This window comes from Polypterus senegalus, chromosome 6 (assembly GCF_016835505.1).
Source record: "Polypterus senegalus isolate Bchr_013 chromosome 6, ASM1683550v1, whole genome shotgun sequence".
In the NCBI taxonomy this organism is placed as follows: domain Eukaryota; kingdom Metazoa; phylum Chordata; class Cladistia; order Polypteriformes; family Polypteridae; genus Polypterus; species Polypterus senegalus.
The window spans coordinates 73,365,240-73,383,187 of NC_053159.1; the positions used below are offsets into that span (position 1 = coordinate 73,365,240).

A 17,948-nucleotide genomic window follows, 5' to 3' on the forward strand; every position below is an offset into this window, starting at 1 on the left:
TTTATACAACATATTGTTGATTTAAAGATCAGCTTGTAATTTCCAATACCTTTACTTTGTTTTCAGTCTCTGGGGCTAGGCTTCATGCCTTTAAGCCTTTACTGTGAAAAAGCATGCTGTGTTTTTCAAGTTGCCAAAAAAATTAAACTTGTAAACATTCTGTGTAATAAAAAAGTGATGCCATAATATTACTTTATAAATTTAGAAATAGAAGACCCTTATTTACAGTAGACCCATCATATGCTAAACCATTAAAAAATTAAAATGATGTGTCAAACACTAGCAGTAACCAAAATGTAATCAGCTAAAATAATTATAAATATTTATCTATAATGATATAAATTCTGTTATAAATATTTTTTTTCATCTTACTACTTAACACTTACAAGGTTTCATGCCTAGTTTAAATGAGTTTTAATAGTGTTCATTTATTCAAAATACAGTTTATGCAATTATCATTCTTCCTCCCAAAATTATGTATATTTCAGAAAAATTGTTCAGTTCATCCAGTATGCATTCTCTAACATCAAATTCTTAAAGTATCTATCTATCTATCTATCTATCTATCTATCTATCTATCTATCTATCTATCTATCTATCTATCTATCTAAATGATCGTGTGCTGTGGCATTAATTCCTCAATGGGGCATTAAGGGTTTTAGCCAAAAAGTGGTCAAATCGTTATAGCATGAACAGTGTCCCTCTATTACCCATGTTCATTATTTCATTATTTGGGAGCTGAAAGCAAATATAAATAATAACAGTGGGGAAACAAAAACAATGGTTTAAACTTCAGGCTACTGCAGAACCTAGTGTGAGGTGCAAGTATTTGTATACAAAGTGGGTCCCACTACCCAAATGACGTGGTGTCAGTGCATAATAAGAAGTTATAGAGGCATAATGTGTGAGATGATGTATTTGCTGCTTTTACCTATTTATGTTTCTGCATTTGATTAAAAATTTGGACAGCAGCACTCTTTGAATATATCATTAAACCATTCAGGACATTTTCAGTAAGCCAGCATTAATGTGGTTTAACTTGGATTAATGAAAATGTGGAGTACACTTAATGCTGTTAGAGGTCTTAAGCAAGAGGTTTTGTTCATCTCCTTCCGAAGTCACGAGCCACCACTGCATACCAGCAAGAAACTTTGCCCTCTTTAAGGGTCATTTACCTTTCTCTAATGAATGATTTGTTTGTGAATCATTGCCCTGATTTTTGCATACCTGCCAATTTGTTATATTCAGGTTCTCTCACCCTCAATAGATAATGTCTAATGAAAAGACAATTAAAGATAATTAATCTGAACTGAGCTCCAGCAGACCCCCATGACCCTGTGTTAGGATATAGCGGGTTGGATAATGACTGAATAATGCAGCAGTTAATTTTCCGTAGCAATGGTAATGATCAGCTGGCATAAGTGAAACTGCACTGTATGAGGCAAATGTGCCTTGAAATAAGCTATCAAGCCAAATGTCCACCCTGAAAAATTATTAAATTTAAGAAAATCAGTTGGATCATTTTTCACTGTCTTTTGAATCCAGCTATATGGTCATGGGGGCCAAAGCCTATCTGAGCACCACAAGGCACCAGTTTATCATAGAGCACAAGGGCTTTCATCAAACTAGCTTGGAGAAGCCAGTTAACCTAATCTGCATGGCTTTGGGATGTGGGTGGAAGCTGCAGTACTAGAAGGAAACTTTTTCAAATACTGGAAAAATGTGTAAGCTTCAGAGGTGGGCAGAGTACTAAAAATTCGAATTGAGTAGAAAAATGATTACTTAGACAAAAGTACAATTTTGTTGCTTTAGGAAAAAAATAACCTATATAAGTAACTACCTTCAAATATCCATGCTGTGCTTTGGAAAGCATAAGCAGAATAAACAAATAAATACAATGGATTTTGTTTATCAAAAAGCATATAAAGGACACACAACCAGAAACAATGTACTGTATGTGGCAGTTTAATTTCAAGCAGTAATGTAATTATTATTGTACATGCCTAAGTAATCAGAATCATCCCTAATCAGTTTTGTAAGTCATTATCTGAGACAGTAAAGACTTCAGTGGAGAGAAAAGAAAAACATAAACTTTTGTAGATAAAGTGCAGTGAGAAACATAAGAAATTAAAACCGTTTTTATATTCAAACAGCAAAGGGCTTTTCAGCACTAGTACATGACAGCACATTTTATCAAATTTATCAGTATGTTTAACATTTGCAGTGTTTGAATGGCTGACAACATATACCTTAAGCATTGCTTCTCAAATGGGTGCAGTTTTTTTATTTTAATTTATGTAGTTATTTCACTGATTTTATTTGTTTTCTTTAAGTATGTGTTTCTCAATGTCATCAATTCAATTAAAAAGTAATTTTACTATTTAAACGCTCTTTTCATTGTGTCCTGCAATAACACACTATATTGTAATATGTACTGATACAAAATTTTAGAATAGGTTTAAGTTTAACCAAGTATGGTAAGACAGGTGATCATTTTAGAGGAGCACATTTTTATGGGCCCCAAGCTTAAACTGACAGGGTTGTTTGGTTGATTGTATTGCACAATAGTAACCACTGACAAAAACATTCTGTGTAATATGGCAGTCCCCAGTGTGCCAACCAGTGTATAACTCAAAGCTGCAGTTGTAAATGCAAGGTGGGAAATTTACCTCAGAACAAATGCTACAACTAAAATATGAATTGGTTGCAAGATATAAACAATATACATACTGTACAGTACCAAAATGTTTTTATTCCTTATAATGAACTGAAATTAGCTTTAAAATATTCTTAGTCATATAAAGACATTGCAAATGATTGCACTCTTTTTAAATGATGGCCCTCTAGTCATATGACTAAGTATGTTTCATTGACAAAAAATGGTCAATAAATGGAAAAACAAATGACTAAATCTGCAAAAGCAAGTTTGACACTGCACTGTTTTAGAGACAGACTGGTAATATATTATTATTATTGTTATCAGTGAAGACAGATGTTCATTGAATGTGGTTATATCTTGCAAAGTGTCAGAAATGTGCCAATCAGATTTCAGTTTTTTTTACAAGGCAGGCCTGGTCTTTAGTAAGTATATGTGTAACATAATCAGCAAATGTCTATTGCATCACATGTTAAATCCCAGGACCAGCTAGCCTGTTGGCTGCCCTTGAGGTGTCTCCGCTTCATTCTGCCCAGGTTTCTGTACAGGACTATGTATGTAGAGTTTACATGTTCTCCCTATGTTTATGTGAGTTTCTCCTACAGACTAATCCAGCTTTGTTGTTTGTGACTAATTACTTTTCATTGATCCTTTAGTTGCAGTTCTGCACATTTGTCAGTTGTCAGATGCCTCATGTGTTAAACACCATTTTAATGGTCAGATCTTTTTTGCTTATCATTAATTTATTTAGCATATTTTTTTAGTATTTTGGACATCATACTAACAATGGTAGGTACGTTTTTTTGCAGTTCTGTTTGTGTGCTACTATTGTTTGATTCAGTATGCAATACCATATTAAAGAATGGGAGCTACTTTTGTTATTCACCTAAGCTTTAAGTAAGAAAAGACTTACTTAATACAATTAAGATTTTTATTTTCAAGGATTTCAGGAACTCTGTCTCCCTGTTGTTTCTTGTCTTGCCCATGTACCTTAGATGCCACATTGATAGTCTGTTGTAGTCCCTGCTGCCTCTAATTATGTTAACACCTTGTTTTTTTCTTCAGCTCTGCTTCTTCTTCTTCCGGCTGCTTCCGTTAGGGCTCACCTTAGCAGAGGAAGTGTTTCCATATTTTCCTGTCCCCCGCATCTTGCTCTGTCACACCCACCACCTGCATGTCCTCTCTCACCACATCCATAGACCTCTTCTTATTCTTTATTTTTTCCTCCTGCCTGGCAGCTAGCAGCAGCTGGCTGCTACCCATCCATCACAAATCACTCCTGAAAACTCTTCTTCACCCTTTCAAACCTGCCTGCATGTCTTCTTCACCTCTCTTGCACACTCCCCTGTTACTCTGTACTGTTGATCCCAAGTATTCAAACTCATACATCTTCACCAACACTACTCCTAGCAGTAGAGTGTTGTACCGTGTTAGCCATACATTGATACAGGAGAAAGTAGGATGATATGACACCTTTTATTGACTAACTAAATAGATTACAAATGCAAGCTTTCATGGCAGCTAAGCCCCCTTTATCAGGTTACACTTTGCCAGGAAATTTTAACTTCCATCATCTCTTCTTCTGCCTTGAAAATATTAAAATATAAAAAGTTTTAAATGATTATCTCACTTTTCTTTAAGCATTCAAATAACTAACTAATCCATATCATTTTTTTTTTTTACCTAATATCACACAAATGTTGCCTTAAGGGTTTACCTATTACTAGTACTGTGATCTCTGACCACTCAATGTACCAAGGATTTGTATCCATACAGTATGAAATTGCAATCCATGAACTTTTGTTCTATTTTTTTCATTGACATCCATTTTCCTTTCCACATTTTCCTTCTACTGTTAATGTGCCTTGGGGCACAATTATTGGCTCTGATTTCCCACTGGAAATTCTCCGAAACCATTTCTCCTATTTTATTTTACTTATTTTAATTCCAACAAAATCCTTCAATATCCAAAATGGATTAACAAGCCATTTATCTCCAACATTAGAAATTGCCTGTTTGCTGTACATCTGGTGGCTGCCAGTGTGCTAAGTGTAGCTTTCCTTAATCTCTTGTAACTTTTTTCGTCTGTAATAGATGTTTTTGCACTTTATATTTCTTCTGTTTTCTCCAAAGTCTCTGATGATATAGCTGGAATGGGGGAGATGTTCTTTCTGTTTTATTTGCTGGATTTTGAAATTACTGGAATGTTTGTTTCCTTTACTAGCTAGATTCAATAAAAATTAGATCAGTAAGGAAATTATTTTTCATCACAGCACACAGCTTACAAAACTGGAAGCTGCACAGTGAAAATAATAAAAGCACTCAATCAGGAATCTTACTGTAGTTTAATACTCCAAACTCTGTCAGCAGAATGAATAATATTCACAGGAGACACAAATATTGCAAAGCTTGTATCTAATTACACTTTGGTAACATTTTTTGTTTTTAAATGTATTTAGGAAATAGATGTTAAAGATGAAGCGAACATTGTAAATCATTGGATTGAATTTTGTTAAGAAAATTATTTTTAATACCTGTATACTTCAGCACCATAAATAAATGATTCATCTGTCCATTAATTTCTTCAACTGGCATATTCCAAATTAAAGCTATTTTAGACCAGAGCCAATCCCTGTAGAACATCACAGTCATAAAGACAAATAACAAACGTTTGTTTTGTGTAGCGCAGCAACCTAATGATTAGTCACACAGTACTTTACAGTCGGATTAAGATTTTCAGTTTTTTCCACATAATTACAAGACTGCTAGTAGTAATATTAAATATTAAAAAAATAAGAGGGAAATTATTTGGCCCTCTATAACCATATATGGTTAGCAAAATTTATGGAAGAATGGAAGCAATGAGAATCAACTGGCAAGGACATTTAATAATTTTTAAGTAGTCCCTGTAATTACAGAATTTTTTTTCTCTAGGAAGTTTTCAAAAATTAGTTACCATCTCCTGTTTTTAGAACTTACGTATTAGGGTTTCCAAATATAACAGTTTTCAATGACAAAAAGAGGCATTCTCCCTTACCTCAGATATCTGCATGGGTCTGTGCACAACATACTGTAAGTCTGGCATTGTTATGATATTCATCCAATACAGAGTATTTTCTTTAATGGTTGCATGATTGTTGCTCACTTATTTAAAAATATTTTTGTGAAGAAAACTACAATATTTTCCATGAAATTGCTTTCTTTTTCTAATTGTAATAGCCTCTATTAGCCTCTCACTGGCTCTTACTAACTGTTATGTGGGAACAGCATATCTAAAAGAGACATTATTGATATAAGTTAGCAATAGAATAAGTTTACAGTGGCATACACAAGTCTCTTTATTTGACATATCCAGAAAAACTTTACCTAACCCTCTGTGAACTTAAGTATATAAGCTTATAATGGCCCACTACATGACTGAGGGGGGTGTGTTGGCTCAAACAATGCACTGTGTCTATATCATTTCCATCATGCTAGGAAAACAGCTTCCCATGGGCTGTCCATTGGTTCCAAAGAGAGACTTATTCCTGATCAGGCAGCACAGTTGCCACTGGTCTGTTTTGTAAAAACACTGAGCAGTTTAAAATAGTGTGAAAATTACTAAGATGGCTGTCACCTTTGTAGGCATTTTTCACTTGTTTTATTATTGTAAACAGCATCCTGTTACACCTACAAAACTGTGAATTTCCCTTCATCCTGTCTTTTTTCCTTGGCTTGTCACTTTACCCTTGGCATACAAGTTATTGGCAAACCACATTTTCAATCTTTTAACATCCTCACTTCTCATGTATAGCTAATGGAATGAGGTTAGAATGGTTTTTCAATTAACAACAATAACATTTATTTATATAGCACATTTTCATACAAAAAGTAGCTCAAAGTGCTTTACATACTGAAGAAAAGAAAAATAAAAGACAAAATAAGAAATTAAAATAAGACAGCATTAGTTAGCAATTACTTTTTCACACAGGACCATGTAGGTTTGGATTTTTTTTTCTCCCTAAATAATAAAAACCATCATTTAAAAACTGCATTTTGTGTTTACGTGTGTTATATTTGACTAATGGTTAAATGTGTTTAATGATCAGAAACATTTTGTGTGACAAACATGCAAAGGAATAACAAATCAGGAAGGGGGCAAATAGTTTTTCACACCACTGTACCTTTTTTGCTAACATTTAACTAATTTGTGGTTTTCTATATTCTTGTTAAATTACTTTTTTTATTTTTTCTTCTTTCAGATAAAAGTGACATCTGTTGGTAATGGAGGATTTGGGGAATCAAGGGATAAAAAGGTAAATATAATCAATATGTCTTGAAAGGCATTTTGTTTCTGAATTATACCTAATTTGATTTCTGTTTTAAACAATATATCTTCCTTCATGATTGTATTAAAGATATTTCTTCTTTAAAGCAAATGGTGTTTTTATAGTCCTATTTTTGCTGAAAATGTGTCTTCCACCTCCATAGTTTACTTTTACCTAACTTGAAATTAAATAAAGAAAAAAAGTGCTCCTCATGTAAAGGCTAAAGAAAAAGACATTCTAAAAAATAGTTTAGTGTATTTTGTGTCTTTTCTTTTCTTCTAAGTACAGCCATACTGTCTTATTCTTTTCAAAGAATGGGACCAAATCATCCTATGCTTTATTTAATACAACATTTATTTATATATATAAATATATATGTAGGTAGAAGGCTGAAATTTGGCAGGCTCATTCCTTACAGCTTACTTACAAAAGTTGGGCAGGTTTCATTTCGAAATTCTACGCCTAATGGTCATAACTGGAAGGTATTTTTCTCCATTAACTGTAATGGAGTTGAGCTGGAATGACGTGGGGGTGGAGTTTTGTGTGACATCATCACGCCTCCCACGTAATCACGTGAACTGACTGTCAACGCAGTGCGTAGAAAACCAGGAAGACCTCCAAAAAGCGCTTAAGAAAACATGCATTTTATAATTGAGAAGGCAGCGAAACAATAAGAAGTGAGCGAGTGACATATACTACCATATTCATGAGTGCTGCCAGCTCGGAAAGAAAGCAAGGTGTAAATCTAAACTTTAAATTAAGTTCATAGACAGGCTACCGCTGGCGTTTCACATGCCCACAGGTAATGCGGGATACAAGTTTAATGAGAGGACGGGATATAAGCGAGTTTTGATCACTTTATAACTAAGTTAAAATTGTAGGTGAAGGGGTGTGCTTATGCAAATTCCGAGACTGTGTTTGTGGGGTTGACAGTTAAGGCGGGTGGGGAGTCACGCCATCATCTCCCTCCCACCTCATTTTGCTCTGAGCTGAGCTCAGCAGCAACGCTGTCTTCCGTAACTTCGTCAGACTGCCACCAAATACTCACAGAAAAATCCACAAGTTAATACACACGCTGTCTCTAGAGTTTCTACACACTGAATCCTCCAGGCACTACTTACAAAGGTCACATTGACAATCGTGTTATGTTATTTTAAAATCTTTCCTTTTCTTAGCACAAGCACAGCTGAGAAGCTTCGATGCATGTGCTCCATAACGCATTAAAAAATAATGCATTTAATCACACTTTGCATTACAAGCAAAGGGGCTTTTGTCAATGCATGATTTCCTGGTACACGGATTACATTGATCAGCGCATCCCGATTCATTTACCCTCGCACCACCTTAGTTTGAGAAGAAGTATGAAAAAATATGAGGTTAACACAGAAAACAGATCACCAATTCAAGCTTTATGAATAATCGATTCGCCATCAATAATTGTTTTGGTATAGCCATCCTCCTTCCATTTTATAATTTTTCCACCACTAGCCATGATTAAATGAACGGTAAAAAAGTAAGAGCAAAGCGAGGGTTACTTATTTAGGCAGGCATATATATGACAGCAACACTCATGACAATGTCAATCATGTTACGTTATTATTAAAATGTTTCCTTTTCTTTTTCATTACTTCTTTAACACACTACTTCTCCGCTCTGCGTAGGGTATTTTGCTATTATATATATATATATATATATATATATATATATATATATATATATATATATATATATATATATATATATATATATGTATGAATGACCTCCAAAGAGCACTGAGACTTTTGATATCATGAACGTGTCTGCAAAAACTGGGGTCTCCTGCCCAGCAAAAGTCGAGCAGCCAGCGCGTGCATAGCTGTGCCGGCCTTTGAGACGCTGACTGCGCTTCTGCCTTAAGTCAAAGTGAGCACTTTTAATTTTTTTCATCCTCCCCCTGCGCTGTAGCCCAGACAAGTGCAAACACGGGACCCCTTTTCTACACCACGGCAAAATAATATTAAGGCGATTCACACTTTCTTTTGCATGTATACGATTATCAGGTTCTCACCTCGAATTATGAAGACACGCACACGAGTGGAGGACTGACAGTGCCATCACAGCCGATTAATGGCGGGGACGTCTCACCAGTCTACACAAGACCCACACGACTGTAAGCCAAAAGGCGATCATAACGCCAGCGAACACATCTCTCTATACTATATAAAAGAAAAGGCAACTTTCCTTTCTTTACACCTTTTTCCTTTTATCCCAAACCAAAGCGTTTCTCTCTTAACACTGCAGAGGACACAAAACTAATTTTCTTTAAATGCCGGTAAGGCACATTACCAGAGGCACAAATTTGAACGCTCACATAGAAAATGTAATTTCAATGTACCTGTACTTTTAAAACGTTAATGTTTTACTGTTTAATAACTTATAGACTATAATTTATTATTTTTCCCTTGCACTCAGTGACCAAACCTATACACACACATATAGACACATACAAACATACACACAAGTATATGTGTGTGTATATATATATATATATATACACATATACACACACATACATACATACATATATATATATATATACATACCTATCTACATCATATATACACATACATACATACATACACACAAATTATATATATGTGTGTATGTATGTATATGTGTGTGTGTGTATATATATGACAGCAGCAATCCAAGCTGTGAGAAAACAGTAAAAAGGAGGCGTGTCAGACGTGGGTACATTTTCTGATGCAGCTGCCTAAAACAACTTCGTGACGCTGCCGCCAAATACACAAAACAATTACTTTGACAATCATGTTACATTATTTTTAAAATGTTTCCTTTTCTTTTTCATAACTTCTTTAACACCTGACATCGCTGTGAAGCTCGGGTATTTTGCTATATATATATATATATATATATATATATATATATATATATATATATATATATATATACAGCTTACACTCATAACAGTGACAAAACAATTGCATTGACAATCATGTTATGTTATTTTCAAAATAGATATATAGATATAGATATAGATATAGATATATATAGATATATAGATATATATGTATATATAGAGATATATAGATATATATAGAGATCATATCAATGACAAAACAATTACATTAGCAACCATGTTACGTTATTTATAAAATTTTTCCTTTTCTTTTTCGTACCTTCTTTAACACACTACTCTCGCTCTGGGTATTCTGCTAGTTTATATATATATTTATATATATATATATATATATATTTTATATATATATATATATTTATATATTAAGGGAACAAACTTCCAAAATACAGGCGGTGAGAGTATTTAAGGCTTTGTAAACCATTAGTAGAATTGTAAAGTCCATTGTAAATGTAATGATTCTAAGACTGGTGAAATGCGCTCAGATTTTCTTTTTCTAGTTAAGATTCTGGTTGGTGCATTCTGCACTAATTGCAGCCCATTGATGTCTTTCTCAGGTAGACCTGTAAGGAGCGCATTACAGTAATCTAGTCAACTGAAAACAAAAGTGTGAACTAATTTTGTGTCTTGTAAAGTCATTAGAGGTCTAACTTTAGCTACATCCCTTAAGTGGAAAAAATGCAGTCCTACTAATGTTATTAATATGTGATTCAAGGTTTAAGTCGGAGTCAATAATTACCCCAATATTCTGTACCTCCAACTTGACTTTTAAACCTAAGGGATCAAGTTTATTTCTAATACCCTCACTATTTCCATTTTTGGCAATTACTGAGATTTCTGTTTTCTCCTTATTTAGTTTGAGAAAGTTGCTGTTCATCCATTCAGAAATACTGCCAAGACATCAGAGGGCCAGAAGCATCAGGATCATCAGGCGCTATTGACAAATAAAGCTGTGTGTCATCTGCACAGCTGTTGTAGCTCATGTTGTGCTTTGAGATAATCTGACCAAATGGAAGCATATAGATCGAAAAGAGCAGTAGACCCAGAATAGATCCTTGTGGTACACCATATAGAATATAATGGGTCTCTGAAGTATAATCAACAAAACTAACAAAGAATTTCTGAAACCAATTTAAGACATTGCTGGAGAGACCCACCCATTGACTAAAGCGATTTATAAGAATACTTCGATCAATGATGTCAAATGCTCCACTCAGGTCTAGTTAACAAGAACAGATATACAACCTTTCTCCGTATTAACCCGGAAGTCATTTTACTACTTTAACACTAGAATTACCAGAGCCTACGAAAAAACTCGTAATTCCGTCCCACCTTAAACTGCTTCTTAAATCCCTTCACACCTCTCCGCCAGCCCTTTGTCTTCTAAATGTGCTGATAAAGAGAAGCTCGGAGCAGCCGGCTATTCCATCCCCCCACCAATTTAGAACGTGCACGAACTTCTCTCAGCTCATGCCTTGATTGAGTATCTGGGAGTGAAGTGGAGTTTTAGAGTGGAAATAATAGATCGTTGTTTGGAACACACGCATTTCATGTCTGTTCCGTTTCTACAGTAATCTGTGTCAACACATTGTTAAAACAGAAACGTTTTTTATATTCTAGTAGTAGATGACAAAATGTAGGCATAAACTATATAATGTATGAAGCCTGAAGTCCAAATAGCAAAGAAACATTTTCACAAGAATAACACAATTGCGCTTTTATTCAAAAATATAACTGCAGAAACAAAAAGCCGCCTAAACATGCGACATTGACACCACTTTATTGTAACTGCCTCCGTGGTTCAATAGACTCAGCCCCCGCTTGGGAATCAAAAGGTCACGAGTTCGATCCTGCCCTCCGTTTTGAGAAGTAAACTGCTCTTAGTCTTACTGTTTTAAAATAAAAGCATACATTTGATTTCAGTATGTAACAGCCGGTGCAATTTATGATCCTTGTAAAGGCTAGCTTTTTTTTTATTCACTTTTCATTCTCTCAGTCGCGCTCAGAATCAATCCATACAACCCCATCTGACACGGCTGTTTTCACTAAAGACGCTTATAGCTCTGCAGTGTACCACGATGCATACTAACGCCAAACACCCTCAGCCTAAAGTCCCCGGGTTCTGACACACAAACGCTGGCGAAGCTGCTTTCTTCGTATCTCACCGTCACTTGCTTTTCTTTTTATTCAGTTTTATTGAGTGTTCCTGCCAGTCCCCACATGTTGCTGTATGCTGTTTCTTTTGTACTCCAGGACATGCAGAGGAAAGAATGGTAAAGACCAGTAACTTCGGCGCTATATGCAATCATCAGACACTCCCCATCTGCCCGTGTCGCTCAAACACAGGAACATATATTGGTGTAAAAGTATAACAAAAGTGCACTTTTTCCATCGCCTTTTCCTGTAAGAAGCAATGTACACACTTCTCTCTATGCTGTGGTTTCTATTACACACCTGAAAGAAAGAGACAATATATGTGAAAATATAATCGCACTAATGCAATATTATTTGAAAACGAACAGCGCCAGATCGGGTGTGAATTTTTGCAGGAACTGGAAATTCTCTGATGCGGACCTTCCCCAGTGAAGAAAGTACAGTGTCAGGTACTCATTCAGTGTAATAGAAACCATAGCACAGAGAGGTGTGTACACGGCAACAAGTACACGGTCGTAAATGTAGGAAGGACGGTCCTTGGGTGTGTGGGAACTGTTAATATTTGAATGTGATGATTTTATATAGCACGGAATGAAAATCTGCACCATGCAAGCTGTCGTATCAATCGCCTACTGTAACTTGCTTTCTTTTTTCTTCGGTTATACAGGTAGTTTTGAATAAAAGTGCACTTGTTTTGTTTGCGAAATGAAGTGTCTGCGTGCATTTTTCGTGGCATTACACGTGTATTTTTGAGCATGCCCGCTTGAGCAGTATAAAAGTATTGAAAAGTATAACAAAACAACGGGCAGATGGGGAGTGTCTGATGATTGCATATAGCGCCGAACTTACTGCTCTTTACTATTCTCTCCTCTGCGTGCCCTGGAGTACAAAAGAAACAGAATACAGACGCTTATAGCTCTGCTGTACCACGATGCATACTAACGCCCCCACCCCAACCGGTTCTGACACACAGACGCTGGCGAAGCTGCCTTCTTCTTCTTATCTCACCGTCACTTGATTTTCTTTTTATTCAGTTTTATTGAGTGTTCCTGCCAGTCCCCACATGTTGCTGTATGCTGGATATTTTCACATGTATTGTCTCTTTCTTTCAGGTGTGTAATAGAAACCACAGCATAGAGAGAAGTGTGTACATTGCTTCTTACAGGAAAAGGCGATGGAAAAAGTGCACTTTTGTTATACTTTTACACCAATATATGTTCCTGTGTTTGAACGACACGGGCAGATGGGGAGTGTCTGATGATTGCATATAGCGCCGGTTACTGGTCTTTACCATTCTTTCCTCTGCATGTCCCGGAGTACAAAAGAAACAGCATACAGCAACATGCGGGGACTGGCAGGAACACTCAATAAAACTGAATAAAAAGAAAAGCAAGTGACGGTGAGATACTAAGAAAGCAGCTTCGCCAGCGCTTGTGTGTCAGAACCCGGGACTTTAGGTTGAGGGTGTTTGCGTTAGTATGCATCGTGGTACACTGCAGAGCTATAGCGCCTTTAGTGAAAACAGCCGTGTCAGATGGGGTTGTATGGATTGATTCTGAACGCGACTGAGAGAATGAAAAGTGAATAAAAAAAAAAAAGCTAGCCTTTACAAGGATCATAAATTGCACCGGCTGTTACATACTGAAATCAAATGTATGCTTTTATTTTAAAACAGTAAGACTAAGAGCAGTTTACTTCTCAAAACGGAATGGCGCAGGATCGAACTCGTGACCTTTGATTCCCAAGCGGGCTGAGTCTATTGAGCCACGGAGGCAGTTACAATAAAGTGGTGTCAATGTCACATGTTTAGGCGGCTTTTTGTTTCTGCAGTTATATTTTTGAATAAAAGCGCAATTGTGTTATTCTTGTGAAAATGTTTCTTTGCTATTTGGACTTCAGGCTTCATACATTATATAGTTTATGCCTACATTTTGTCATCTACTACTAGAATATAAAAAACGTTTCTGTTTTAACAATGTGTTGACACAGATTACTGTAGAAACGGAACAGACATGAAATGCGTGTGTTCCAAACAACGATCTATTATTTCCACTCTAAAACTCCACTTCACTCCCAGATACTCAATCAAGGCATGAGCTGAGAGAAGTTCGTGCACGTTCTAAATTGGTGGGGGGATGGAATAGCCGGCTGCTCCGAGCTTCTCTTTATCAGCACATTTAGAAGACAAAGGGCGCTGGCGGAGAGGTGTGAAGGGATTTAAGAAGCAGTTTAAGGTGGGACGGAATTACGAGTTTTTTCGTAGGCTCTGGTAATTCTAGTGTTAACCAGTAAATTTTCTGTACTGTGATTTGTTCTAAAACTGGACTGGAACTTGTCAAGAATAGAATGTTTATTCAAGTAATCATTTAGCCGCATAATGACTGCCTTTGCTAGAATTTTACTTAAAAAATGACAGATTAGATATTGGTCTAAAAATGTCAAAAACAGAAGGGTCAAGACCAATTTTCTTGAGCAGGGGTTTGACAACTGCAGTCTTAATGATTGCATTTTTCCTGAAGAAGGGGCCTGAGTTGCCTCAAAAGCTTGCATATTGTAATCTTTTTAGTTTTAGCCAATAAAAAGGTGTCATTTTGCTTGACCTTTCACTACATTCATAATGGCTAACATGGTACAACACCCTAGTACTAAAGACAATCAGGAAAGTCCTCTGTATCTAATGATTAGTTCACTATGTCAAGTACACTAACAATTAGCAAAAAAACTTCTTTAACAAAGTCTGTTGGTATTGGGTCAAGGACGCAGGTGGAGGTTTTCAAATGAGAAATTATTCTACATAGTTTGAATAGATCTATTCTGGTGAAATATTTTAACATGCTTGAAATGGAATGCTAGGGTTCGGATTAACTTTGGGAGGATATACAATATTATTTCTAATGTCATTAATTTTGTGTTTAACACTAGAATTACCAGAGCCTGCGAAAAAACTTGTAGGTTCGTCCTACCTTAAATCGCTTCTTAAAACCGTTCTCACCTCTCCGCCAGCGTCTTTTGTTAATCTAAATGTGCTGATAAAAGAAAAGCTGCAAATAGCCGCTATTTCATCCCCCCAACGACTTAGAACGTGCACAAACTTCTCCCAGCTCATGCCTTGATTGATTATCTGGGAGTGAAGTGGAAATAATAGATCATTATTTGGAATACACACAATTCACGTGTGTTCCGTTTCTACAGTAATCCGTGTAAACACATTTTTAAAACAGAAACTTTTTCATATTGTAGTAGTAAATGACAAAATGTAAGCATAAACTATATAATGTATGAAGCCTGAAGTCCAAATATCAAACACTTTCACAAAAGGTACAAATATAACAGAACAAGAATATAGCAAAAGCCTCACAGGTTTCGCAAGTAGTTATTAGGAGACATTCCATTCAGTAAAATGGGTTTAGAAGACAATTAATAATTGAGAATAAAGCTCTTCGATTACCAGTATTATCAATTATAATTTTAAAGAAATAGGACTGCCTCTCAAGGCGGACTATGTTGTTATATTCCGTTATTTTAGCCTTCAATATTTCATAATGGACTGTCAATTTAGTTGATAGTTACCTTAGCATAAAAAGTTTCCACCTTGCTATTAACATCATTAGCATTGTTGAGGTAATCAGTATAAACAAACTGGTTGTTTAAAATATTAGCAAACTTTGAAGCTGCAGATCTTTTAAAGTAACACTTTTTAACTATACTCTTCTCATTAATTATAGTTATCAGTATTTCTGCATATGAAAAAGTGGTCTTATATACCAATATCTACAACCTGCCTCACTTCAACATTTAATCCTTTAGCAATGACTAAATCCAGTGTGTGTCCTCCCATATCTATGGGCTGGTTGATGTGTTGGCTGAGATTAAACAAGTGCAAGAATTTCATGAAATCTCTAACTTTCAGGTCAGACAGGTTATCGACATAAATGTGAAAATCACCAACCAATAGGAACATGTCAAAGTTATTATTATTATGGATACTAAGTCTGAGAATTCTCCCAATGAAGGATGCATTTTATTTAGGAGGTCTGTAAATGGACAATTCAAGTGACTGAGACACACCTTGAATAACAATGGCAAAATATTCAAAAGATGTAAATGCATAAATATTTGCTACACCGCCGCCAACTACATGAGTAAAGCTGTACTTCGGAACTGCAGTTTCAATTAAAACTGCAGCACCATCAGAGCTAAGGCACATTTCATTTAATTTAAGAAAGGCAGGTGTTTAGCCCAGTGCATGAATAAAGAAAGATACCAAACAGGAGCCAGAGATCAATGACATGAATAGTTGAATGAACCAAACTAAAACAGGAACAGGTACAGAAAGAATCGAGCTGGACGAAAGATGACCAAATTAAAAGGTAGAGGACATGGCAGCTGTAACAGTTTAACCTTCAAATTATCAATTGTTAGACTGTGGCAAAAGTGAGCAAAGCAGCAACACATAAGGTGGTCATCTACATCAGCAAGGTCTCTCCCTAGCAGAAGTATTACAGTAGACAGGAGTGTCAAGACGAGTTGTCCAAGCTCTTCTAATGAGGCACAAATAAACTGACAAGGTGAGGACTAGAAATGCAGTGAATGGCCGGGCTGCAGAAACTGAGTTATGAGAGATGCATCAAACTGACATTCCTTAGATATCATGAAGAAATCCAGCACTGCTACCAGCTCTGAACTCCCACAAACCACTGGAACCAAATTACAGCTCTCTACAGCCCTGAGGAATCTTGTGTGAGGTGGTCTTCATGGAAGGTTTGCTGTCAGAAAGAACTTCCTCTGAAGTGGAATCAAAGCCAATATACCGACCAATGCACAAAAACATAAGGACTGGATTGCTGACCAATGGCAGTTAGTGCTCTGGGCTCAGTTGTCAAACTTTGAAGTTTATGGCTCAAATATGAGGCATATGGTCCGTTGAGGACCTGTAGGGCAGTACACGGATGAAAAACACAGTGTTCTGCAATGGGCTGTATGGCCTGCATAAATCGACCAAACCTCAACATCATTGAAGCTGTCCAGAATTACCTTGAGAGACAGAAACAAGTGAGACAGTCAAGGTCTGCAGAAAAACTGGGGCAGACTCTCCAGGATACTTAGAACAATGAATAGGATGGATGAGCTTGTTGCGGTGAATGTCTTTTTCTCATCAGAATATTTCTGATTTTCTAAAATAGACAAGACTGACAAGCACTGCCTGGTGAGAGGAAGTTGTTTTACTGAAAACCTGTACTAAACAAGATGAGAGGCTTCATCACCTGACAAACAAAAGAAATGTGTGTGTAGTGATCCTGACAAGTACCAAAGTGCTATTTTGTTACTTTTTTGCCAAACATGCCTTCCTTAACTTGAAACTCTTCTAGAATAAGGGCGTATTGAATGAATACACAGGTATAATCTATCTTTCCTATTTTTGTACAGCAATGACACTTGAAAATAAATTTAATAGGCACCTAATAAATGGAAATACCAAAATGTTTAGGCAAAAAGTAATCTACTAAGAACTCAAGTAGAAAAATACAAACAAGGCTTCCTCTTCATGTTCATCACAGTACAGTACTTTAAATAGTTTATTATGTCTTCCATCTTAATATTATTTAACATCTGCTTGATATTCATTAGACTTCAGAAATGAAAATGAGACCATGGTAATCTGTCTTGAAAGAAAAAAATATCCATAGACTTGTCACAATAGCATTTTGGTAGGTCTGACTTCATCATCTGATAATTTCCCAATTACTGCGTTCATCAGTGTTCAATTTAAAAGAGCAGATAAAACCTTTAGCACATAAATTCCTTTTAACATTTACCACTGATGTCTGAAAGGTCCTTATAGAAAAAGAAAAAAAGGGGTTTTCACTGAAGCTTTTCCTTTTATTATTCGTGCTTATATAACACCATCTGTATT

At 35.9% G+C, this 17,948-nt stretch overlaps 1 protein-coding gene across 1 annotated transcript in view; it reads left to right on the top strand.

The window, feature by feature from the left end:
• vps8 (VPS8 subunit of CORVET complex) overlaps window positions 1-17,948 on the top strand; it is a 740,642-nt gene that overhangs the window by 613,921 nt on the left and 108,773 nt on the right. The window contains exon 46 of the mRNA XM_039755059.1: window positions 6,898-6,951. Coding sequence (XP_039610993.1) covers window positions 6,898-6,951 — 54 coding nt within the window. The remainder of the gene's footprint in view (window positions 1-6,897; window positions 6,952-17,948) is intronic.